At 45.6% G+C, this 25,604-nt stretch overlaps 1 protein-coding gene across 3 annotated transcripts in view; it reads left to right on the forward strand.

Annotated features, from left to right (window-relative positions):
* Positions 1 to 2,471: 2,471 nt before the first annotated feature.
* LOC120060152 (thyroid receptor-interacting protein 11-like) overlaps positions 2,472 to 25,604 on the forward strand; it is a 74,977-nt gene continuing 51,844 nt past the window's right edge. For all 3 annotated transcript variants that reach the window (XM_039009261.1, XM_039009262.1, XM_039009263.1), the window contains exons 1-10: positions 2,472 to 3,066; positions 8,780 to 8,835; positions 11,122 to 11,232; positions 16,992 to 17,276; positions 17,381 to 17,449; positions 17,986 to 18,154; positions 22,143 to 22,541; positions 22,650 to 22,687; positions 22,808 to 22,906; positions 24,180 to 24,395. In XM_039009261.1, coding sequence (XP_038865189.1) covers positions 2,928 to 3,066; positions 8,780 to 8,835; positions 11,122 to 11,232; positions 16,992 to 17,276; positions 17,381 to 17,449; positions 17,986 to 18,154; positions 22,143 to 22,541; positions 22,650 to 22,687; positions 22,808 to 22,906; positions 24,180 to 24,395 — 1,581 coding nt within the window. In that variant the 5' untranslated portion in view covers positions 2,472 to 2,927. The remainder of the gene's footprint in view (positions 3,067 to 8,779; positions 8,836 to 11,121; positions 11,233 to 16,991; positions 17,277 to 17,380; positions 17,450 to 17,985; positions 18,155 to 22,142; positions 22,542 to 22,649; positions 22,688 to 22,807; positions 22,907 to 24,179; positions 24,396 to 25,604) is intronic.

Raw genomic sequence — 25,604 nt, forward strand, 5'->3', positions numbered from 1 at the left:
TCAAGGTGCTGACACCTGTACTAAACTGATCATGTCTAGACACATGTACCTCAATGTTTGGTCGATAGTTTTAAGTCTTCCTTGTATGGCGTACAACATAATAATCAACGGTGTGTAGCCAACTCCTACAGGCATTGCTCTGGGTCCAGGCGAATTATCAGTTTAAAGTCTTCCTTGTATGGCATACAACATAATAATCAACGATGTGTAGCCAACTCCTACAGGCATTGCTCTGGGTCCAGGCGAATTATCAGTTTAAAGTCTTCCTTGTATGGCGTACAACATAATAATCAACGATGTGTAGCCAACTCCTACAGGCATTGCTCTGGGTCCAGGCGAATTATCAGTTTAAAGTTGTTATTTTTGTTGTTCAGCTCAAGCTCTTTCCTTGATTATTTTTGTGGGTTCTGATGGCTTCTCAAACTATGCCCATTTGGAAAAGCTTTTCCCACATTGAGAGCAGAGGTAGGGTTTCTCTCCGGTGTGGAGCGTGGCTGACAAACTCTTTCCACGCTGTACAGGAGACGGGTCTTTCTACTGTAAATCCGCTGGCGCTTGTTTAAAGATTTTCAAGTCTTACTCCCACATTCAGTGCAGCGATGTTCTCTTGTTTAGATCACCTCCATGCGTTTAGGGAACATGTTTATGTTTTGCTCAGATCTTCTGTGCGTTTAGGATCTTCCTCTCTGTCATTGGGGTGACATTTGTACTTTTAGTGTGTGACACTCACATCCTTCTCACTTAACAACAGGACCTCAGTCCCTGTTTCATTTAGATGTTCAGATTTGTGCAAATTAATTACTTAAAAATCATACAATGTGATTTTCTGGATTTGTTTGTTTTAGATTCCGTCTCACAGTTGAAGTGTACCTATGATAAAAATTACAGACCTCTACATGCTTTGTAAGTAGGAAAACCTGCAAAATCGGCAGTGTATCAAATACTTGTTCTCCCCACTGTATATATATATATATATATATATTTCTATTATAAAATGTTTTCCTTGTTTCAGGTCAACATCATAAACAAATTGTAAATATGTACATGTACTGTTTCTGCAATACAAAACAAGAATCAATGGTTCTATTGGGCTTAGTGCAACCACTGAAGGCCACTAGATTATTGCCAGCTGATCAAATCAAATCACATTTATTTATATAGCTGATCTCTCATTAAAACCCATCAATACAAACCCCTGCAAATTTGAATTTTGAATTGAAGGTCGTCAATTTAGGAAGGGATTTTAATTTAAAATGTATTTTTATTGAGAAGTCATAGCAAAAAGGGGTCCCATATTGTATCAAAGTCCACTTTCTTGTTCCAAAATATGGCACTCGTTTTTCTCCAGTGGCAACACCTTAAAGATCTCACAATGCCACTGATTTATGGTTGGTGGCTGGACTCTTATTCAGTTCAAGAGAATGCATTTGCGTGCAACATAAAAATATGAGATTGAGCAGATTTGGGAAGCTGAAATGTTATTAGTAAAAGATGTGAGAGTTGTTTATGATTTCACCATAACCCCTTGGATGGCAGGGCTGAAGGCCTTTATGTTGACCTCACACAGGGACACGATAGAGGAACGCACCAATCCTCTTCAATGACCATGACCGTCCAGGAGTGTATGCCCAGGTTCTGCAAGGCTGTTAGCACCATCGAGCGGTTCAGGTGAGCTATTACAGAGATTGTATTTAAACACATACTTATGTCAATGTTAAATAAATTATTTTAATAAACATCAACTCTGAAGATTTAAACCCTTCCTGTGATTTCTGGTTATATTTGTCAATGGGGCGACACCTATTTTCCATGTCAGACAGTAGTACACCATAGCTTTGCTTAGTAGTGCATACTTGCTTTACAGGAAAGTGCTAATGCTGAATATGAATAACAGATTCCTCCTCATGCAATACAACCACTTTAGAAACGATTGTATGCCCACTAGACGCTGTTGAACAACTAGAGAGGAACCTCTGCTAGCACTGGTCTGGCCCACTACATAACCTACCTGCTGATTATGTCAGAGAAAACCCACCACCTTGCCTGCTGTACCTGCCCTCCCCTTTGACTCCTGCTTCTTCTAAATAAAAGATGCTGACCCACATCTAAGTTGGGAGATTCTTAATTCCCCATGAAACAGGTGTGTGTAGTGCACCTTTCTTTGAATGCAAATGTCTGGTGTCCTATAAGACTCCCTGTCAATAAACATGTATAACATGTCCAGTTAACATTGCTATACAAAACACGTCATATGAATTTATTGTCGGTGTTTACTATTGACTGAAAACTATATATGTGATATGAAATCCACATTATGGAGAAAAGTGCATTATAAATCCCATTTAAAGTATTTTATAACAGTGTGGAAAGTATTGCTTTCTTGAATACAGCCCAAGTATATTGTTCCTCCAACGTCCCATGATTCCATGGTGCGGCTGGGCTGGCCACGTCAAACTATGTGACAGCTCAGCACCAAGCTGAGATGGCAGCCTCACTCAGTTGTCTGAACCGGTGAAATCATATAGGATAAAGACGACCGATATACCAGACAATCGTTTCGTTAATGTTATGCGGATCATCCGTTATCGAGCTTGTCTCAGGTTCGTAAACCACAGCCAAGGGACCAGTCTGACTGCAGTGAATGACTTAACGTTAGCATATTAGCTAGCTATAGTAGCTGACAAACTAGCTGTAGCTAGTCAGTTACAAATTGATAACTTAACAAATGTGAAAAATTCAACGTTTGAACAAACTGAAACGATTCACGTAGAACGTTTCTATGATTTTGACAGAAAGCTGAATTGTAGGTAGTGTCGCTCGCCTAGCTCCAGCTAGCCAGTGTTCGGCCTGTTTGTTGTTGTTTATGTTTATCTAACGTAGCTAGATAAACCGCTGAGGACTAACTAGCTAGCTATCTAGTCTCCAAGATGTCATCGTGGCTGGGTGGACTGGGCTCCGGCTTGGGCCAGTCGCTAGGCCAGGTCGGGGGAAGCCTGTCCTCATTCACCGGACAAATATCCACCTTCACAAAAGATATGCTGCTGGAAGGAGTTGAAGAAGTTGAAGGTGAGTGAACATATGTCAGAAAAGACATTAGCCAGCTACCACAACAACAACCAGCACTCAGCAGGGTTTAAGTCTGTAAGAAAGTCATCGCTACAAGCTATGTAACTGAGCTGTTAAACCAATTCTCTACATCACCGGTTGCTAGCTGGTGACTCTATAACTGGACTAGAGTATTCCCGATCAAAATAGTTTTCTTTTTAAGAGAGATTTGATCAGATGGGTCATCAGCACCAACCAAAACAACTAGCAATGGAACAAATGCAACCCATTCGTCTTACATATTCCCGACGCGAATAGCATTACATTTCTAGGATGTATTTGTGTGTCTAGTGCTGAATAAAATACGTTCCATGAGAGTTGTACTTTATTTTGTTTGGTGAAGCTAGGACTAACCAAAATAATAATTATCATAGATAGAGTTGGCACAGCAGTTGTAAATGACATAACACTGAGCCGCTTCTAGTGTGTGTTGCTGACCAGCAAGATCTTTTTTCAGCTCATGAAACATGGGACCAACACTTTACATGTCGTGTTTTTATTTTTAATAAGCGATTTATATCACTTATTCAGCGATGGCTGCTGGTTCAATGCTGAAATGAGCGCATCATTATTTTTCAATTAAATCAGCTAATTTCATAACATGACATGCCCATTCATAACTTTATTAACATTCTGACATTGTTTCAGAACATTATAGGCTAGTAGAGGGGCCAGGCATGATATTCTGGATGCAGTTACAGTAATTGGGTCAGAAATATTTATTGAATTTAGCAAGAGTTCTGAAACGACCCTATATTTTATTTCTGCGATTGTTAGCCCTGTGAGGTTTGCTATTATATGTAGAGAGAGCTGGTGAAGGTCTGTTTGCCTTGGCATGTTGGTTTGTCATGTGAAACACGTTTAAGCAGATGTCTCACTGTATACAGTATGTGTCACTAGTGGCCAACTCAGGAAGTGCTTCATAGCCGGAAGAGATAAAATACCGACCTCCCCCCGTACTTACTACGACTGAGATGTGGTTGTCTCACCTAGCTCCTCAGTCTCACCTAGCTGTCAGCTCACCTAGCTGATGAATGCATTTCATTTAAGTGGCTCTGGATCAGAGCGTCTGCTAAATGACTAACATGTAAGTCTCTCTGGATAAGCGCGTCTGCTAAATGACTAACATGTAAGTCTCTCTGGATAAGAGCGTCTGCTAAATGACTAACTATCAGATGTAAAGACAACCAAACTAATATATGTATCTTATGGCTGTCCCCGGTCGACCGAGAGTTGTCTATTCTTAACATGTATAGACACACCATATGTTTGAATAAAATCAACTATATGTAGGGCTACTGAGCTTGTCTGATGCTTTAAGCACATATATAAAAGAGGGAGCCAGAGATCAATATAGCCTGACCAGAAGAAAAAAACCTGTTCCCTCCTCCTCCTCCTGCTGCTGCTGGCCTTTGCAGATTCTGCCATTTTGTTCCTGAAGTTGCCAGTAAGAGGCTCCACCAGCAGTCAGCAACCTTTTCCATTTGGAGCGCCAAGTCATCCTACCATTTCTACTGATCTGCCTGTCAGTTAGGATTTTCATCTGCACATTTTCATGGAACAGTTTAATTTCATTTACAATAAAGTCTTCATATCTCCAGTCTTCATATCTCCAGTCTTCATATCTCCAGTCTTCATATCTCCAGTCTTCATATCTCTAGTCTTCATATCTCAAGTCTTCATATCTCTATTCTTCATATCTCAAAATCAATGTCATGTGGTTAGTCAATATTAAATCAAAATTATACAAATCTAAAAGTAACTTCCGTTAACAACTATGTAAAAATAGTCGACATAAAAGCCAACAAATAAAACCATTGCAGCCTGCAGGTAGAAAATCTCCTGCTGAAAATAATTATCTTATAAATCACATTGGCTATGCATGGCCTGTCTGCAAGGAACTGGAAACATTGTATCCACTATCAACTTAGTCCAGCCAAAGCTCATGCTAGCAAACTTGAAACATTGTATCCACTTAGTCCAGCCAAAGCTCATGCTAGCAAACTGGAAACATTGTATCAAATGTTCTGGGCCCTCAGAGTTTCCTGGGCCAGTGAGTTCTGGGCAGACAGACACGGCTGTAGGCTATTTGGCCGAGTGAGTTCTGGGCAGACAGACACGGCTGTAGGCTGTAGCCTATTTGGACCAGTGAGTTCTGGACAGACAGACACGGCTGTAGGCTATTTGGGCCAGTGAGTTCTGGGCAGACAGACACAGCTGTAGGCTATTTGGACCAGTGAGTTCTGGGCAGACAGACACCGCTGTAGGCTATTTGGACCAGTGAGTTCTGGGCAGACAGACACGGCTGTAGGCTATTTGGACCAGTGAGTTCTGGACAGACAGACAAGGCTGTAGGCTATTTGGACCAGTGAGTTCTGGGCAGACAGACACGGCTGTAGGCTATTTGGGCCAGTGAGTTCTGGACAGACAGACACAGCTGTAGGCTATTTGGACCAGTGAGTTCTGGACAGACAGACAAGGCTGTAGGCTATTTGGACCAGTGAGTTCTGGGCAGACAGACACGGCTGTAGGCTATTTGGACCAGTGAGTTCTGGACAGACAGACAAGGCTGTAGGCTATTTGGACCAGTGAGTTCTGGGCAGACAGACGTGGCTGTAGGCTATTTGGGCCAGTGAGTTCTGGACAGACAGACACGGCTGTAGGCTGTAGGCTATTTGGACCAGTGCATTCTGGGTAGGCTATTTGCCCACAGAATAAGAAGTAATCATGAAGGCCTATTTCATGACGTTTCCACCGGATGAGAGCATGACTTTGTTTCCCCTTTCATGCTGAGTGGTTATGGAAAGGGAGAGAGATGGAAATATCTTTCAAATCGGCTACGTTGGAAGAACTATTGTCATTCTCAATGGATGTAAAAAAAAAAAACACACTTTGTTTACTTGCTGTTTGAGGCGATGAAAAGATTACTTTGTCTTAACTCATCACTGTGGAAGTTCTCAATCAGAAAGACTATCAGATCCCCAAATGGGAACATTTATAGGTCTCCGTTTGCACACAGGCCAGGTAGACTAGTCCTACTTCTATATACGTAATCAGGTGTGTGTTTTCGTGTCTTGACTATCATTAATGTGTTTGACTGTTATTTTATAAGATAATTACATACCACGTTCAATTATTACGCAATTAAATGAATCATATAACAATTCATTAAGTAGTAATCTGGGGGCACCACGGGAAAAGTTAACGAGTTACTATCTCCCGACTAAACTCTCTAAAGATATAAATATCTCTTACATCAGTCAATTCATTCATTCTTATTTACCTTATCAGTCTCATTCTGAATGTCGCAAAATTCTTGGATATCTGCACGAACCCTAGCATAAATGATGAATCGGCAATATACAAATTGGTTTAATTCTTTACTTAGGAACTAACTAAATAATCACACAGAATTACATAAACACACAAACAGGATAGATTACAGGTTGATTACTACATAATGCAATGAAAAGTCCCTAGTGGACTAACCCGATATGATGGCTCGTTACAAAATGAAAAGGGAGGGGCATGTAAGAAAGAGCGGGAGAAGAGACAAAGGACTTCACCTATCGTGCATACAGTTGAATAATACGCTGGTATTATTCAACTGTAATTAACAGTAAATGTACTACTGGTGATACTGTTGTGTCATCACCACGGCCTCTGCAATGGATTAGTCCGCTGAGACAGACCTCCACAATGGATTAGTCCACTGAGACAGACCTCCACAATGGATTAGTCCACTGAGACAGGCCACTATAATGGATTAGTCCACTGAGACAGGCCTCCACCATGGATTAGTCCGCTGAGACAGGCCTCCACCGTGGATTAGTCCACTGAGACAGGCCTCCACCATGGATTAGTCCACTGAGACAGGCCTCCACAATGGATTAGTCCACTGAGACAGACCTCCACAATGGATTAGTCCACTGAGACAGACCTCCGCAATGGATTAGTCCACTGAGACAGGCCTCTGCAATGGATTAGTCCACTGAGACAGGCCTCCGCAATGGATTAGTCCACTGAGACAGGCCTCCGCAATGGATTAGTCCACTGAGACAGGCCTCCGCAATGGATTAGTCCACTGAGACAGGCCTCCGCAATGGATTAGTCCACTGAGACAGACCTCCGCAATGGATTAGTCCGCTGAGACAGGCCTCCACAATGGGTTAGTCCGCTGAGACAGGCCTCCACAATGGATTAGTCCGCTGAGACAGACCTCCACAATGGATTAGTCCACTGAGACAGACCTCCCCAATGGATTAGTCCCCTGAGATAGGCCTCCGCAATGGATCAGTCCCCTGAGACAGGCCTCCGCAATGGATCAGTCCACTGAGACAGGCCTCCGCAATGGATTAGTCCACTGAGACAGGCCTCCGCAATGGATTAGTCCACTGAGACAGGCCTCCGCAATGGATTAGTCCACTGAGACAGGCCTCCGCAATGGATTAGTCCACTGAGACAGGCCTCCGCAATGGATTAGTCCACTGAGACAGGCCTCCGCAATGGATTAGTCCACTGAGACAGGCCTCCGCAATGGATTAGTCCACTGAGACAGGCCTCCGCAATGGATTAGTCCACTGAGACAGGCCTCCGCAATGGATTAGTCCACTGAGACAGGCCTCCGCAATGGATTAGTCCACTGAGACAGGCCTCCGCAATGGATTAGTCCACTGAGACAGGCCTCCGCAATGGATTAGTCCACTGAGACAGGCCTCCGCAATGGATTAGTCCACTGAGACAGGCCTCCGCAATGGATTAGTCCACTGAGACAGGCCTCCGCAATGGATTAGTCCACTGAGACAGGCCTCCGCAATGGATTAGTCCACTGAGACAGGCTTCCGCAATGGATTAGTCCACTGAGACAGACCTCCGCAATGGATTAGTCCACTGAGACAGGCCTCCACAATGGATTAGTCCACTGAGACAGACCTCTACAATGGATTAGTCCACTGAGACAGACCTCCACCATGGATTAGTCCACTGAGACAGGCCTCCGCAATGGATTAGTCCACTGAGACAGACCTCCGCAATGGATTAGTCCACTGAGACAGACCTCCGCAATGGATTAGTCCACTGAGACAGGCCTCCGCAATGGATTAGTCCGCTGAGACAGGCCTCTACAATGGATTAGTCCACTGAGACAGGTGTTAATCAGACAGGTGTCTCGTGTGCCATAATTTATTTGTATATAATTTCCACGGGCTCGACCAAAAAAATTCTGTGTCGACCAACATCCTATTGACCAAACAGTGGAACAGGGGACTAAATGGGGTCATCCGTAGTGTAGCTACAGTACACACCCATTAGACATAACATGGTAAACTAAAACCTGATTGGTTATAGCAAACCTTTTATATGTAGTCTATTCCAATATGAGACGTGATTATGTGGAGGTAGCATGGCTGTGAATGGTAGTCTACTCCAATATGAGACGTGATTATGTGGAGGTAGCATGGCTGTGAATGGTAGTCTACTCCAATATGAGACGTGATTATGTGGAGGTAGCATGGCTGTGAATGGTAGTCTACTCCAATATGAGACGTGATTATGTGGAGGTAGCATGGCTGTGAATGGTAGTCTACTCCAATATGAGACGTGATTATGTGGAGGTAGCATGGCTGTGAATGGTAGTCTACTTGTTATCACACAGTTTTTCATACTTTTCTTTCAGGTGTTTCCACTGAGCTGCAGGTGTCCAGTTCTAAGATGGAGCAAGTGGAGGCTGAGGTACGAGGGTTCTCACGGTAACAGAGGGTTCTCACGGTAACAGAGGGTTCTCACGGTAACAGAGGGTTCTCACGGTAACAGAGGGTTCTCACGGTAACAGAGGGTTCTCACGGTAACAGAGGGTTCTCACGGTAACAGAGGGTTCTCACCGTAATAGAACCGTAACAGAGGGGTTCTCACCGTAACAGAGGGGTTCTCACCGTAACAGAGGGGTTCTCACCGTAACAGAGGGGTTCTCACCGTAACAGAGGGGTTCTCACCGTAACAGAGGGGTTCTCACCGTAATAGAACCGTAACAGACAGAGGGGTTCTCACGGTAACAGAGGGGTTCTCACGGTAACAGAGGGGTTCTCACGGTAACGGAGCTGGTTCTCACGGTAACGGAGCTGGTTCTCACGGTAACGGAGCTGGTTCTCACGGTAACGGAGCTGGTTCTCACGGTAACGGAGCTGGTTCTCACGGTAACGGAGCTGGTTCTCACGGTAACAGAGGGTTCTCACGGTAACAGAGGGTTCTCACGGTAACAGAGGGTTCTCACGGTAACAGAGGGTTCTCACCGTAATAGAACCGTAACAGAGGGGTTCTCACCGTAACAGAGGGGTTCTCACCGTAACAGAGGGGTTCTCACCGTAACAGAGGGGTTCTCACCGTAACAGAGGGGTTCTCACCGTAATAGAACCGTAACAGACAGAGGGGTTCTCACGGTAACAGAGGGGTTCTCACGGTAACAGAGGGTTCTCACGGTAACAGAGGGTTCTCACGGTAACAGAGGGTTCTCACGGTAACAGAGGGTTCTCACGGTAACAGAGGGTTCTCACGGTAACAGAGGGTTCTCACGGTAACAGAGGGGTTCTCACGGTAACAGAGGGGTTCTCACGGTAACGGAGCTGGTTCTCACGGTAACGGAGCTGGTTCTCACGGTAACGGAGCTGGTTCTCACGGTAACAGAGGGTTCTCACGGTAACAGAGGGTTCTCACGGTAACAGAGGGTTCTCACCGTAATAGAACCGTAACAGAGGGGTTCTCACCGTAACAGAGGGGTTCTCACCGTAACAGAGGGGTTCTCACCGTAACAGAGGGGTTCTCACCGTAACAGAGGGGTTCTCACCGTAATAGAACCGTAACAGACAGAGGGGTTCTCACGGTAACAGAGGGGTTCTCACGGTAACAGAGGGTTCTCACGGTAACAGAGGGTTCTCACGGTAACAGAGGGTTCTCACGGTAACAGAGGGTTCTCACGGTAACAGAGGGTTCTCACGGTAACAGAGGGTTTTCACGGTAACAGAGGGTTCTCACCGTAATAGAACCGTAACAGAGGGGTTCTCACCGTAACAGAGGGGTTCTCACCGTAACAGAGGGGTTCTCACCGTAACAGAGGGGTTCTCACCGTAACAGAGGGGTTCTCACCGTAATAGAACCGTAACAGAGGGGTTCTCACCGTAACAGAGGGGTTCTCACCGTAACAGAGGGGTTCTCACCGTAACAGAGGGGTTCTCACCGTAACAGAGGGGTTCTCACCGTAACAGAGGGGTTCTCACCGTAATAGAACCGTAACAGACAGAGGGGTTCTCACGGTAACAGAGGGGTTCTCACGGTAACAGAGGGTTCTCACGGTAACAGAGGGTTCTCACGGTAACAGAGGGTTCTCACGGTAACAGAGGGTTCTCACGGTAACAGAGGGTTCTCACGGTAACAGAGGGTTCTCACGGTAACAGAGGGTTCTCACGGTAATAGAACCGTAACAGAGGGGTTCTCACCGTAACAGAGGGGTTCTCACCGTAACAGAGGGGTTCTCACCGTAACAGAGGGGTTCTCACCGTAACAGAGGGGTTCTCACCGTAACAGAGGGGTTCTCACCGTAACAGAGGGGTTCTCACCGTAATAGAACCGTAACAGAGGGGTTCTCACCGTAACAGAGGGGTTCTCACCGTAACAGAGGGGTTCTCACCGTAACAGAGGGGTTCTCACCGTAACAGAGGGGTTCTCACCGTAATAGAACCGTAACAGACAGAGGGGTTCTCACGGTAACGGAGCTGGTTCTCACGGTAACGGAGCTGGTTCTCACGGTAACGGAGCTGGTTCTCACGGTAACGGAGCTGGTTCTCACGGTAACGGAGCTGGTTCTCACGGTAACGGAGCTGGTTCTCACGGTAACGGAGCTGGTTTCCCAGACACACATTAAGCCTCGTCCTGGACTTAAAGGCTGTTTTTAATGGAGATTCACTGTTTCTTCTTCTGTCTATGTTGCAGTACGAGCGTTTCTCTCTATATTTCCTCTTGTTTCAGAATGAGCGTTTAAAGAGGATCCATGCAGAGCTGGAGGAGAAGCTGGAGGCCTCAGAGATCCAGAATAAACAGCAGTCTGCTGAGTACAGGATCCTGATGCAACAGAGAGATGTACGGTCTGATACTGGAACTATATGACAATGAAGAAGGCAGTCTTATAAATCATCATATCAGCGACAGAGGTTGGCCTAGTCCAGGGGTATTCAAATCCTACCCTGGAGGTCTAGAGTACTGCTGCTATTCTTTCCTACCTGATCATTTATTGTACCCACTTGGTGTCCCAGGTGTAAATCAGTCCCGGATTAAAGGGGAAGAATGTAAAATGACAGAACTGACCCACTTGGTGTCCCAGGTGTAAATCAGACCCTGATTACAGGGGAAGAATGTAAAATGACAGAACTGACCCACTTGGTGTCCCAGGTGTAAATCAGTCTCGGATTACAGGGGAAGAATGGGGTAAAAATCAGTGGATCTGGCTTCCAGGTCCAGATTTGAATTGAAATAATATGTCATCTAGAATATTATAGGCCTAGCTAGATGTATATGAGGGGTCTAGTCTAATGGTAGTACAGCCTTCCTCTGGACCACATACCGCCTCTGGAGACCAGGGTATCATTCTATGACTCTTAACCACTTCTATCATAAAGCCTCTGGAGACCAGGGTTTTGTTCTATGACTCCTAACCACTTCTATCATAAAGCCTCTGGAGACCAGGGTTTTGTTCTATGACTCCTAACCACTTCTATCATAAAGCCTCTGGAGACCAGGGTTTTGTTCTATGACTCCTAACCACTTCTATCATAAAGCCTCTGGAGACCAGGGTATCGTTCTATGACTCCTAACCACTTCTATCATAAAGCCTCTGGAGACCAGGGTTTTGTTCTATGACTCCTAACCACTTCTATCATAAAGCCTCTGGAGACCAGGGTATCGTTCTATGACTCCTAACCACTTCTATCATAAAGCCTCTGAAGACCAGGGTTTCGTTCTATGACTCCTAACCACTTCTATCATAAAGCCTCTGAAGACCAGGGTTTCGTTCTATGACTCCTAACCACTTCTATCATAAAGCCTCTGGAGACCAGGGTATCGTTCTATGACTCCTAACCACTTCTATCATAAAGCCTCTGGAGACCAGGGTATTGTTCTATGACTCCTAACCACTTCTATCATAAAGCCTCTGGAGACCAGGGTATCATTCTATGACTCCTAACCACTTCTATCATAAAGCCTCTGGAGACCAGGGTATCGTTCTATGACTCCTAACCACTTCTATCATAAAGCCTCTGGAGACCAGGGTATTGTTCTATGACTCCTAACCACTTCTATCATAAAGCCTCTGGAGACCAGGGTATCGTTCTATGACTCCTAACCACTTCTATCATAAAGCCTCTGGAGACCAGGGTTTTGTTCTATGACTCCTAACCACTTCTATCATAAAGCCTCTGGAGACCAGGGTTTTGTTCTATGACTCCTAACCACTTCTATCATAAAGCCTCTGGAGACCAGGGTTTCGTTCTATGACTCCTAACCACTTCTATCATAAAGCCTCTGGAGACCAGGGTTTTGTTCTATGACTCTTAACCACTTCTATCATAAAGCCTCTGGAGACCAGGGTTTTGTTCTATGACTCCTAACCACTTCTATCATAAAGCCTCTGGAGACCAGGGTATCGTTCTATGACTCCTAACCACTTCTATCATAAAGCCTCTGGAGACCAGGGTTTTGTTCTATGACTCCTAACCACTTCTATCATAAAGCCTCTGGAGACCAGGGTTTTGTTCTATGACTCCTAACCACTTCTATCATAAAGCCTCTGGAGACCAGGGTATCGTTCTATGACTCCTAACCACTTCTATCATAAAGCCTCTGGAGACCAGGGTTTTGTTCTATGACTCCTAACCACTTCTATCATAAAGCCTCTGGAGACCAGGGTATCGTTCTATGACTCTTAAACACTTCTATCATAAAGCCTCTGAAGACCAGGGTATCGTTCTATGACTCCTAACCACTTCTATCATAAAGCCTCTGGAGACCAGGGTTTCGTTCTATGACTCCTAACCACTTCTATCATAAAGCCTCTGGAGACCAGGGTTTCGTTCTATGACTCCTAACCACTTCTATCATAAAGCCTCTGGAGACCAGGGTATCGTTCTATGACTCCTAACCACTTCTATCATAAAGCCTCTGGAGACCAGGGTTTTGTTCTATGACTCCTAACCACTTCTATCATAAAGCCTCTGGAGACCAGGGTTTTGTTCTATGACTCCTAACCACTTCTATCATAAAGCCTCTGGAGACCAGGGTATCGTTCTATGACTCCTAACCACTTCTATCATAAAGCCTCTGGAGACCAGGGTATCGTTCTATGACTCCTAACCACTTCTATCATAAAGCCTCTGGAGACCAGGGTTTTGTTCTATGACTCCTAACCACTTCTATCATAAAGCCTCTGGAGACCAGGGTATCGTTCTATGACTCCTAACCACTTCTATCATAAAGCCTCTGGAGACCAGGGTTTCGTTCTATGACTCCTAACCACTTCTATCATAAAGCCTCTGGAGACCAGGGTTTCGTTCTATGACTCCTAACCACTTCTATCATAAAGCCTCTGGAGACCAGGGTATCGTTCTATGACTCCTAACCACTTCTATCATAAAGCCTCTGGAGACCAGGGTATCATTCTATGACTCCTAACCACTTCTATCATAAAGCCTCTGGAGACCAGGGTATCGTTCTATGACTCCTAACCACTTCTATCATAAAGCCTCTGGAGACCAGGGTTTTGTTCTATGACTCCTAACCACTTCTATCATAAAGCCTCTGGAGACCAGGGTTTCGTTCTATGACTCCTAACCACTTCTATCATAAAGCCTCTGGAGACCAGGGTATCGTTCTATGACTCCTAACCACTTCTATCATAAAGCCTCTGGAGACCAGGGTATCATTCTATGACTCCTAACCACTTCTATCATAAAGCCTCTGGAGACCAGGGTATCGTTCTATGACTCCTAACCACTTCTATCATAAAGCCTCTGGAGACCAGGGTTTTGTTCTATGACTCCTAACCACTTCTATCATAAAGCCTCTGGAGACCAGGGTTTTGTTCTATGACTCCTAACCACTTCTATCATAAAGCCTCTGGAGACCAGGGTATCGTTCTATGACTCCTAACCACTTCTATCATAAAGCCTCTGGAGACCAGGGTATTGTTCTATGACTCCTAACCACTTCTATCATAAAGCCTCTGGAGACCAGGGTATCATTCTATGACTCCTAACCACTTCTATCATAAAGCCTCTGGAGACCAGGGTTTTGTTCTATGACTCCTAACCACTTCTATCATAAAGCCTCTGGAGACCAGGGTTTTGTTCTATGACTCCTAACCACTTCTATCATAAAGCCTCTGGAGACCAGGGTTTTGTTCTATGACTCCTAACCACTTCTATCATAAAGCCTCTGGAGACCAGGGTTTTGTTCTATGACTCCTAACCACTTCTATCATAAAGCCTCTGGAGACCAGGGTTTTGTTCTATGACTCCTAACCACTTCTATCATAAAGCCTCTGGAGACCAGGGTATCGTTCTATGACTCCTAACCACTTCTATCATAAAGCCTCTGGAGACCAGGGTATTGTTCTATGACTCCTAACCACTTCTATCATAAAGCCTCTGGAGACCAGGGTTTTGTTCTATGACTCCTAACCACTTCTATCATAAAGCCTCTGGAGACCAGGGTTTTGTTCTATGACTCCTAACCACTTCTATCATAAAGCCTCTGGAGACCAGGGTTTTGTTCTATGACTCCTAACCACTTCTATCATAAAGCCTCTGGAGACCAGGGTATCGTTCTATGACTCCTAACCACTTCTATCATAAAGCCTCTGGAGACCAGGGTTTTGTTCTATGACTCCTAACCACTTCTATCATAAAGCCTCTGGAGACCAGGGTTTTGTTCTATGACTCTTAAACACTTCTATCATAAAGCCTCTGAAGACCAGGGTATTGTTCTATGACTCATAACCACTTCTATCATAAAGCCTCTGGAGACCAGGGTTTGATTCCCCCAGTTGACTCCGTTCCATGACTCCGAACCACTTCTATCCCCTCTCATCTGTCTCCCTCCCTCTCTATACCCCATCTGTCCACCTATATATAAAACAATAACACATCTAACCTTCTCAGGTCTGTTCCTTCTCACCTGTCTCCATCTCTATATAAAACAATAACATCTAACCTGCTCAGGTCTGTTCCTTCTCACCTGTCTCCATCTCTATATAAAACAATAACACATCTAACCTTCTCAGGTCTGTTCCTTCTCACCTGTCTCCATCTCTATATAAAACAATAACACATCTAACCTGCTCAGGTCTGTTCCTTCTCACCTGTCTCCATCTCTATATAAAACAATAACACATCTAACCTTCTCAGGTCTGTTCCTTCTCACCTGTCTCCATCTCTATATAAAACAATAACATCTAACCTGCTCAGGTCTGTTCCTTCTCACCTGTCTCCATCTCTATATAAAACAATAACACATCTAACCTGCTCAGGTCTGTTCCTTCTCACCTGTCTCCATCTCTATATAAAACAATAACACATCTAACCTGCTCAGGTCTGTTCCTTCTCACCTGTCTCCATCTCTATATAAAACAATAACATCTAACCTGCTCAGGTCTGTTCCTTCTCACCTGTCTCCATCTCTATATAAAACAGTAACATCTCACCTGCTCAGGTCTGTTCCTTCTCACCTGTCTCCATCTCTATATAAAACAATAACACATCTAACCTGCTCAGGTCTGTTCCTTCTCACCTGTCTCCATCTCTATATAAAACAATAACACATCTAACCTGCTCAGGTCTGTTCCTTCTCACCTGTCTCCATCTCTATATAAAACAATAACACATCTAACCTGCTCAGGTCTGTTCCTTCTCACCTGTCTCCATCTCTATATAAAACAATAACATCTAACCTGCTCAGGTCTGTTCCTTCTCACCTGTCTCCATCTCTATATAAAACAATAACATCTAACCTGCTCAGGTCTGTTCCTTCTCACCTGTCTCCATCTCTATATAAAACAATAACACATCTAACCTGCTCAGGTCTGTTCCTTCTCACCTGTCTCCATCTCTATATAAAACAATAACACATCTAACCTGCTCAGGTCTGTTCCTTCTCACCTGTCTCCATCTCTATATAAAACAATAACACATCTAACCTGCTCAGGTCTGTTCCTTCTCACCTGTCTCCATCTCTATATAAAACAATAACATCTAACCTGCTCAGGTCTCTTCCTTCTCACCTGTCTCCATCTCTATATAAAACAATAACATCTAACCTGCTCAGGTCTCTTCCTTCTCACCTGTGTCCATCTCTATATAAAACAATAACACATCTAACCTGCTCAGGTCTGTTCCTTCTCACCTGTCTCCATCTCTATATAAAACAATAACATCTAACCTGCTCAGGTCTCTTCCTTCTCACCTGTGTCCATCTCTATATAAAACAATAACACATCTAACCTGCTCAGGTCTGTTCCTTCTCACCTGTCTCCATCTCTATATAAAACAATAACATCTAACCTGCTCAGGTCTCTTCCTTCTCACCTGTCTCCATCTCTATATAAAACAATAACACATCTAACCTGCTCAGGTCTGTTCCTTCTCACCTGTCTCCATCTCTATATAAAACAATAACACATCTAAAAAAAACGTATTTGATGTCATTCTTTTTGTTACCTGTCCAGGTAGAGATCAGTCAACTGAAGGCCCGTCAGCCATTTTAATCTCTTCTCACCTGTCTTCCTCCGTATCACAGCTCTCCTTTTTTATATAAAACAATAACACGATGCCGTGCTCTGACCTGTCCAGGTAGAGATCAGCCACCTGAAGGCCCGTCAAACTGGACTACAGGAAGAGGTCCAGAAGTTACAACACTCTGCCCAATCAGTTTCCTCCGGCTCAGCTGTACTTCCTGTCACCTCCGACTCCACCACCACTACCCGTCCCCGGGGGAGCGCCGTCCATCAAGGTTTCCATGGCAGCGACGAGATGGACTTCAGTGACGTGATCTGGTCCCAGCAGGAGATTAACCGTCTGTCTACGGAGGTGATGAGGCTGGAGGCCGAGGTCTCCCACTGGAGACGCGTGTCTCAGGTCGGTCCCTTCACGACATCAATTACTAGACCATTTTATTACTGTAAGGTCGATAAAGGGTCATGTGAAGGTTGGAAAGGTCTCTAAATGTTTATTTGTTTCAGGCATCCGAAGCCCCAGGAGCAGGAAACGGTGACCAGGGAGAGGTTCTGAAGCTGCAGAGGATCATTAAGGTCAGAAATGTTACGGCCCGCTCTCTGGTGCCCGCTCTCTGGGTGCCCGCTCTCTGGGTGTCCGCTCTCTGGTGCCCGCTCTCTGGTGCCCGCTCTCTGGTGCCCGCTCTCTGGTGTCCGCTCTCTGGTGCCCGCTCTCTGGTGCCCGCTCTCTGGGTGTCCGCTCTCTGGGTGTCCGCTCTCTGGGTGCCGCTCTCTGGGTGCCCGCTCTCTGGGTGTCCGCTCTCTGGGTGCCGCTCTCTGGGTGCCCGCTCTCTGGGTGCCCGCTCTCTGGGTGCCCGCTCTCTGGGTGCCCGCTCTCTGGGTGCCCGCTCTCTGGGTGCCCGCTCTCTGGGTGCCGCTCTCTTGGTGCCCGCTATCTGGGTGCCCGCTCTCTTGGTGCCCGCTATCTGGGTGTCTAGTCCAGCTACTGTAAAGCACCTTGTGATGACTGTTTCTGTAAAAAGGGCTTTTAAATTTGATTGATTTAACAGAAACCCAGCTTGGTGTAAGAGAGACTCAGACAGTGACTCTCTATTCCTCTGTCTGCGGAACAGGAGTTGCGTGAGGAGATGGGTCGTGAGGTAGATGAACACCAGCATGAGTTGGCAGCGCTGCAGGACGCACAGAGACAGAAGATGGCCGACGTCATCCGGCGCCACCGGGACGAGCTGGCAGAGTACGAGGAGAGGATAGAGGAGCTGGAGGAACAGAAACAGACTGGAGGTGAGGAGGAGCTGGAGGGACAGAAACAGACTGGGGGGGAGGAGGAGCTGGAGGGACAGAAACAGACTGGAGGTGAGAAGGAGAGGAGAACAAGTTTACTATCGTATTGGCTTGCACCCGAAATGGTTCCCTATTCCTCAGGGCTCTAGTGCACTACTTTAGACCAGGGTCCATAGGGAATAGGGCACTACTTTAGACCAGGGTCCATAGGGAATAGGGCACTACTTTAGACCAGGGCCCATAGGGAATAGGGCACTACTTTAGACCAGGGTCCATAGGGAATAGGGCACTACTTTTGACCAGGGTCCATAGGGAATAGGGCACTACTTTTGACCAGGGCCCATAAGGAATAGGGCACTACTGTAGACCAGGACCCGTAGGGACTAGTGCACTACTTTAGACCAGGGGACATAGGGACTAGTGCACTACTTTAGACCAGGACCCATAGGGACTAGTGCACTACTTTAGACCAGGGTTCATAGGGACTAGTGCACTACTTTAGACCAGGGTCCGTAGGGACTAGTGCACTACTTTAGACCAGGGTCCGTAGGGACTAGTGCACTACTTTAGACCAGGGTCCGTAGGGACTAGTGCACTACTTTAGACCAGGGTCCGTAGGGACTAGTGCACTACTTTAGACCAGGGTCCGTAGGGACTTGTGCACTACTTTAGACCAGAGTTCATAGGGACTAGTGCACTACTTTAGACCAGGGCCCATAGGGACTAGTGCACTACTTTAGACCAGGGCCCATAGGGACTAGTGCACTACTTTAGACCAGGGGACATAGGGACTAGTGCACTACTTTAGACCAGGGCCCATAGGGACTAGTGCACTACTTTAGACCAGGGCCCATAAGGACTAGTGCACTACTTTAGACTGGGGTCCATAGGGACTAGTGCACTACTTTAGACCAGAGTTCATAGGGACTAGTGCACTACTTTAGACCAGGGTTCATAGGGACTAGTGCACTACTTTAGACCAGGGTCCGTAGGGACTAGTGCACTACTTTAGACCAGGGTCCGTAGGGACTAGTGCACTACTTTAGACCAGGGTCCGTAGGGACTAGTGCACTACTTTAGACCGGGGTCCATAGGGACTAGTGCACTACTTTAGACCAGGGTTCATAGGGACTAGTGCACTACTTTAGACCGTAGGGGACATAGGGACTAGTGCACTACTTTAGACCGTAGGGGACATAGGGACTAGTGCACTACTTTAGACCAGGGCCCGTAGGGACTAGTGCACTACTTTAGACCAGGGTCCGTAGGGACTAGTGCACTACTTTAGACCAGGGGACATAGGGACTAGTGCACTACTTTAGACCAGGGGACATAGGGACTAGTGCACTACTTTAGACCAGGGGACATAGGGACTAGTGCACTACTTTAGACCAGGGGACATAGGGACTAGTGCACTACTTTAGACCAGGGCCCATAGGGACTAGTGCACTACTTTAGACCAGGGTCCATAGGGACTAGTGCACTACTTTAGACCAGGGCCCATAGGGACTAGTGCACTACTTTAGACCAGGGTCCATAGGGACTAGTGCACTACTTTAGACCAGGGTTCATAGGGACTAGTGCACTACTTTAGACCAGGGTTCATAGGGACTAGTGCACTACATTAGACCAGGGGACATAGGGACTAGTGCACTACTTTAGACCAGGGTCCATAGGGACTAGTGCACTACTTTAGACCAGGGTCCATAGGGACTAGTGCACTACTTTAGACCAGGGTCCATAGGGACTAGTGCACTACTTTAGACCAGGGTTCATAGGGACTAGTGCACTACTTTAGACCAGGGTCCGTAGGGACTAGTGCACTACTTTAGAACAGGGTTCATAGGGACTAGTGCACTACTTTAGACCAGGGTTCATAGGGACTAGTGCACTACTTTAGACCAGGGTTCATAGGGACTAGTGCACTACTTTAGACCAGGGTTCATAGGGACTAGTGCACTACTTTAGACCAGGGTTCATCGGGACTAGTGCACTACATTAGACCAGGGGACATAGGGACTAGTGCACTACTTTAGACCAGGGTTCATAGGGACTAGTGCACTACTTTAGACCGTAGGGGACATAGGGACTAGTGCACTACTTTAGATCAGGGCCCATAGGGACTAGTGCACTACTTTAGACCGTAGGGGACATAGGGACTAGTGCACTACTTTAGACCGTAGGGGACATAGGGACTAGTGCACTACTTTAGACCAGGGGACATAGGGACTAGTGCACTACTTTAGACCAGGGGACATAGGGACTAGTGCACTACTTTAGACCAGGGCCCGTAGGGACTAGTGCACTACTTTAGACCAGGGTCCGTAGGGACTAGTGCACTACTTTAGACCAGGGGACATAGGGACTAGTGCACTACTTTAGACCAGGGGACATAGGGACTAGTGCACTACTTTAGACCAGGGGACATAGGGACTAGTGCACTACTTTAGACCAGGGCCCATAGGGACTAGTGCACTACTTTAGACCAGGGTTCATAGGGACTAGTGCACTACTTTAGACCAGGGGACATAGGGACTAGTGCACTACTTTAGATCAGGGCCCATAGGGACTAGTACACTACTTTAGATCAGGGCCCATAGGGACTAGTGCACTACTTTAGACCAGGGCCCATAGGGACTAGTGCACTACTTTAGACCAGGGTCCATAGGGACTAGTGCACTACTTTAGACCAGGGCCCATAGGGACTAGTGCACTACTTTAGATCAGGGCCCATAGGGACTAGTACACTACTTTAGATCAGGGCCCATAGGGACTAGTGCACTACTTTAGACCAGGGGACATAGGGACTAGTGCACTACTTTAGATCAGGGCCCATAGGGACTAGTACACTACTTTAGATCAGGGCCCATAGGGACTAGTGCACTACTTTAGACCAGGGCCCATAGGGACTAGTGCACTACTTTAGACCAGGGTCCATAGGGACTAGTGCACTACTTTAGACCAGGGCCCATAGGGACTAGTGCACTACTTTAGACCAGGGTCCATAGGGACTAGTGCACTACTTTAGACCAGGGTCCATAGGGACTAGTGCACTACTTTAGACCAGGGTCCATAGGGACTAGTGCACTACTTTTTACTTTAGACCGTAGGGGACAACAGCCTGTATGTCTTTAGCGATTGGAGTGTATTCAGTTACATGTAATGGTATAGCTAATTACACTGGGTGTACAAAACATTAAGAACACCTTCCTAATATTGAGTTGCATCCCCACCACATTTTGCCTTCAGAACAGCCTCAATTCGTCAGGGCAAATGGACTCTACATGGCATCAAAAGCGTTCCACAGGGATGCTGGTCCATGGTGACTCCAATGCTTCCTACAGTTGTGTGTCAAGTTGGCTGGGTGTTCTTGGGGTGGTTGACCATTCTTGATACACACCTACTACCATACTCCGTTCAAAGACGGTTTCTCTCTCTCACATTCCCCTTACATAATCCATGCTTACCTCAGGTTACTGTCTCTCACATTCCCCTTACATAATCCATCCTTACCTCAGGTTACTGTCTCTCATATTCCCCTTGCATAATCCATCATTACCTCAGGTTACTGTCTCTCATATTCCCCTTGCATAATCCATCATTACCTCAGGTTACTGTCTCTCACATTCCCCTTACATAATCCATCCTTACCTCAGGTTACTGTCTCTCACATTCCCCTTACATAATCCGTCCTTACCTCAGGTTACTGTCTCTCATATTCCCCTTACATAATCCATCCTTACCTCAGGTTACTGTCTCTCATATTCCCCTTGCATAATCCATCATTACCTCAGGTTACTGTCTCTCACATTCCCCTTACATAATCCATCCTTACCTCAGGTTACTGTCTCTCATATTCCCCTTGCATAATCCATCATTACCTCAGGTTACTGTCTCTCACATTCCCCTTACATAATCCATCCTTACCTCAGGTTACTGTCTCTCACGTTCCCCTTACATGTTCCTCACTGTATCCTAACCCTTCCAGGTAACAGTCCAGCCAGCGTTACTCACGACTCCTCCTCTAAGGCCTCATCCCTCCACAGCACCTCCTTGCAGGAGGCAGCAGAGGAGAGACTGAAGGAGCTCACAGCCAGCCTGGAGGAGGCAGCAGAGGAGAGACTGAAGGAGCTCACAGCCAGCCTGGAGGAGGCAGCAGAGGAGAGACTGAAGGAGCTCACAGCCAGCCTGGAGGAGGCAGGGAGGAGGCAGGCTACACTGCAGCGGGAAAAGATGGAGGCGCAGGCTGAGAACGCTGAGCTGCTGCAGAACAACACACAGCTGCAGTCGTCAGTCACAGCGCTCCAGACACGCGTCCAGGAAGAGAAGGCCTGGAATAAGGCCCAGCTAGACCAGGAGATACAGGGGCTGACGAATGCTCTCGCAGGTACTCACTCACAACATACACATTCAGATATCATCTCGGACATACTGAGGGTGTTAGTTATTCGTCCGATTTTGATATGCCGACTCAAACTATTGTCATATTTTCAAGGGGCGGAGCGGGAGATGTTGAGAATGAAGACTCTTGAGGTATTTATCCTGATCACATAGTATCTCTTGAAATAGTGTTGCAGTGTGTAGTAGTAGTAGTTGTGGTAGTAGTCTTTCTACGATCGTCCTTTATGATAATGATTGTTCTCCACGAACCAGAGGGAACCGAAGAGCCAGGTGGAACGTGCAGACGTTCTAGAACTCAACGCCATCATTGGAACCCTGAGGAAAGAGAAGGTTATGACGGAACAGGAAAAGGTGGGTTTCTGTTCTCAAATGGAAACTTCATTTAAGAGTTAGTCTGAGGTGATTTCTGCTTGCTATTAATGGGCCTCAACACTGTCAGTGTTTTTGCACGTCACAATGCTAATTCTTAAACAAACTCCCATACGGTATATATGACTTTATATAAACTCTTGACACATTGAACTAACAGTAAGATTTTCCCTCAATATGTACACTCCACTTACACTGAACAAAAATATAAATGAAATATGCAACAATTTTACAGTTACAGTTTATATAATGAAATCAGTCAATTTAAATAAATTCATTAGGCCCCAATCTATGGATTTCACATGAATGGGCAGGGGCGCAGCCATGGGTGGGTCTGGGAGGGCATAGGCCCACCCACTGTGGAGCCAGGCCCAGCCAGTCAGAATTTGTTTTTCCCCACAAAAAGGCTTTATTACAGACAGAAATACTCCTCAGTTTCATCAGCTGTCCGGGTGTCTGGTCTCAGACGATCCTGCAGGTGAAGAAGCCGGATGTGGAAGTCCTGGGCCGGCGTGGTCTGCGGTTTTGACGCCGGTTGGACATACTGCCAAATTCTCTAAAACAACGTTGGAGGTGGCTTATGATAGAAAAATGAACATTCGATTCCCTGACAACAGCTCTGGTGGACATTCCTTCAGTCAGCATGCCAATTGCACACTCCCTAAAAACTTGAGACATCTGTGGCATTGTGTTGTGTGAAAAAACTGCACATTTTAGTGGCCCTTTATTGTCCCCCAGCACAAGGTGCACCTGTGTAATGATCATGCTGTTTAATCGACATCTTGATATGCCACACCTGTCAGGTGGATGGATTATCTTGGCAAAGGATAAATACTCACTAACAGGGATGTAAACCACCAGTTGTGCACAAAATTTGAGAGAAATAAGTTTTTTTGTGCGTATGGAACATTTCTGGGATCTTTTATTTCAGCTCATGAAACATGAGACCAACACTTTTCATGTTGCGTTTATATTTTAGTTCAGTGTACATTACACTGTGTTGACTTAACATCGTAACTTTGAGAATCTAGATGTCTTGAACTATAATGTCGTTCTGTTGTTGATGAGTGTCAGATGGATCATTTGATTTATTCAAAAGTTGATTATTTAGTTAGTTTAGTTGATTAGGATCCCATTAGCTGTTGCTCATGCAGCAGCAACTCTTCCTGAGTCCATGGATAATGATTGTGTGTTCAAATTTAGACTTTTACATTTTTTAAATTACATTTTTTAAAACATTTTGATTTTTTTCCAGATGAATCTACTGGAGAGACTTGCGTGTGCCGAGGACAGAGTGGAGTCAGACGTCCTAGACAGACGAGAGTTCTCCCCAGCCGCCTCAGAGCAGATAGCAGAGCTGAGGGCCGAGCTGGAGAAGAGAGAGCAGGCCCTGAAAGACAACCGAGAGGAACGAGACACACTCCTCATCACGCTGGAAGAACTGGACCGACACAACACGGAAGCTACACAGGTCTGGGTTGAACTTGTGCGGTCCGCACTGTGTTTTAATCCACCAATCAAATCTATTTCTAAAGCCCTTTTTTTTTTACAGCAGCAGTAGTCCCAACCACTATTGGGTTTAGAACTGGGTTCAGAACATTTCAAAGTAGAAAGGAAATGGATGATCCCCTAGATAGGAAATGGATAGATAGGATATGGATGATCCCCTAGAGAGGAAATGGATGATCCCCTAGATAAGAAATGGATGATCCCCTAGAGAGGAAATTGATGATCCCCTAGAGAGGAAATGGATGATCCCCAAGATAAGAAATGGATGATCCCCTAGATAGGAATTGGATGATCACCTAGAAAGGAAATGGATGGTCACCTAGAAAGGAAATGGATGATCCCCTAGATAGGAAATGGATGATCACCTAGAGAGGAAATGGATGATCACCTAGAGAGGAAATGGATGATCACCTAGAGAGGAAATGGATGATCACCTAGAGAGGAAATGGATGATCACCTAGAGAGGAAATGGATGATCCCCTAGAGAGGAAATGGATGATCCCCTAGAGAGGAAATGGATGATCCCCTAGAAAGGAAATGGATGGTCACCTAGAAAGGAAATGGATGATCACCTAGAAAGGAAATGGATGATCCCCTAGATAGGAAATGGATGATCACCTAGAAAGGAAATGGATGGTCACCTAGAAAGGAAATGGATGATCCTCTAGATAGGAAATGGTTGATCACCTAGAAAGGAAATGGTTGATCACCTAGAGGAAATGGATGATCACCTAGAGAGGAAATGGATGATCCCCCTAGAAAGAAAATGGATGATCCCCTAGATAGAAAATGGATGTTCACCTAGAAAGAAAATGGATGATCACCTAGAGAGGAAATGGATGATCACCTAGATAGGAAATGGATGTTCATCTAGAATATATTTAAAGGTTGATCAGGTTGTGGTTGTGACACTCACTTTTAGTCTGACGATATCAAACTAAAGTCTATGAAACATTTATATTATTTAGACACACAGCAATGTAACACTTCCTGGATCTGGAACAGTGTCCCGCCCAATGCCTGAAGTAGTGCACCATGCACTGATATATTGGCCGTGTATAGGAAGGAATGTGTTGATATTAATATATTGGCCATGTATAGGAAGGAATGTGTTAATATGAATATATTGGCCGTGTATAGGAAGGAATGTGTTGATATTAATATATTGGCC

This window comes from Salvelinus namaycush, chromosome 15 (assembly GCF_016432855.1).
Source record: "Salvelinus namaycush isolate Seneca chromosome 15, SaNama_1.0, whole genome shotgun sequence".
Taxonomy (NCBI): domain Eukaryota; kingdom Metazoa; phylum Chordata; class Actinopteri; order Salmoniformes; family Salmonidae; genus Salvelinus; species Salvelinus namaycush.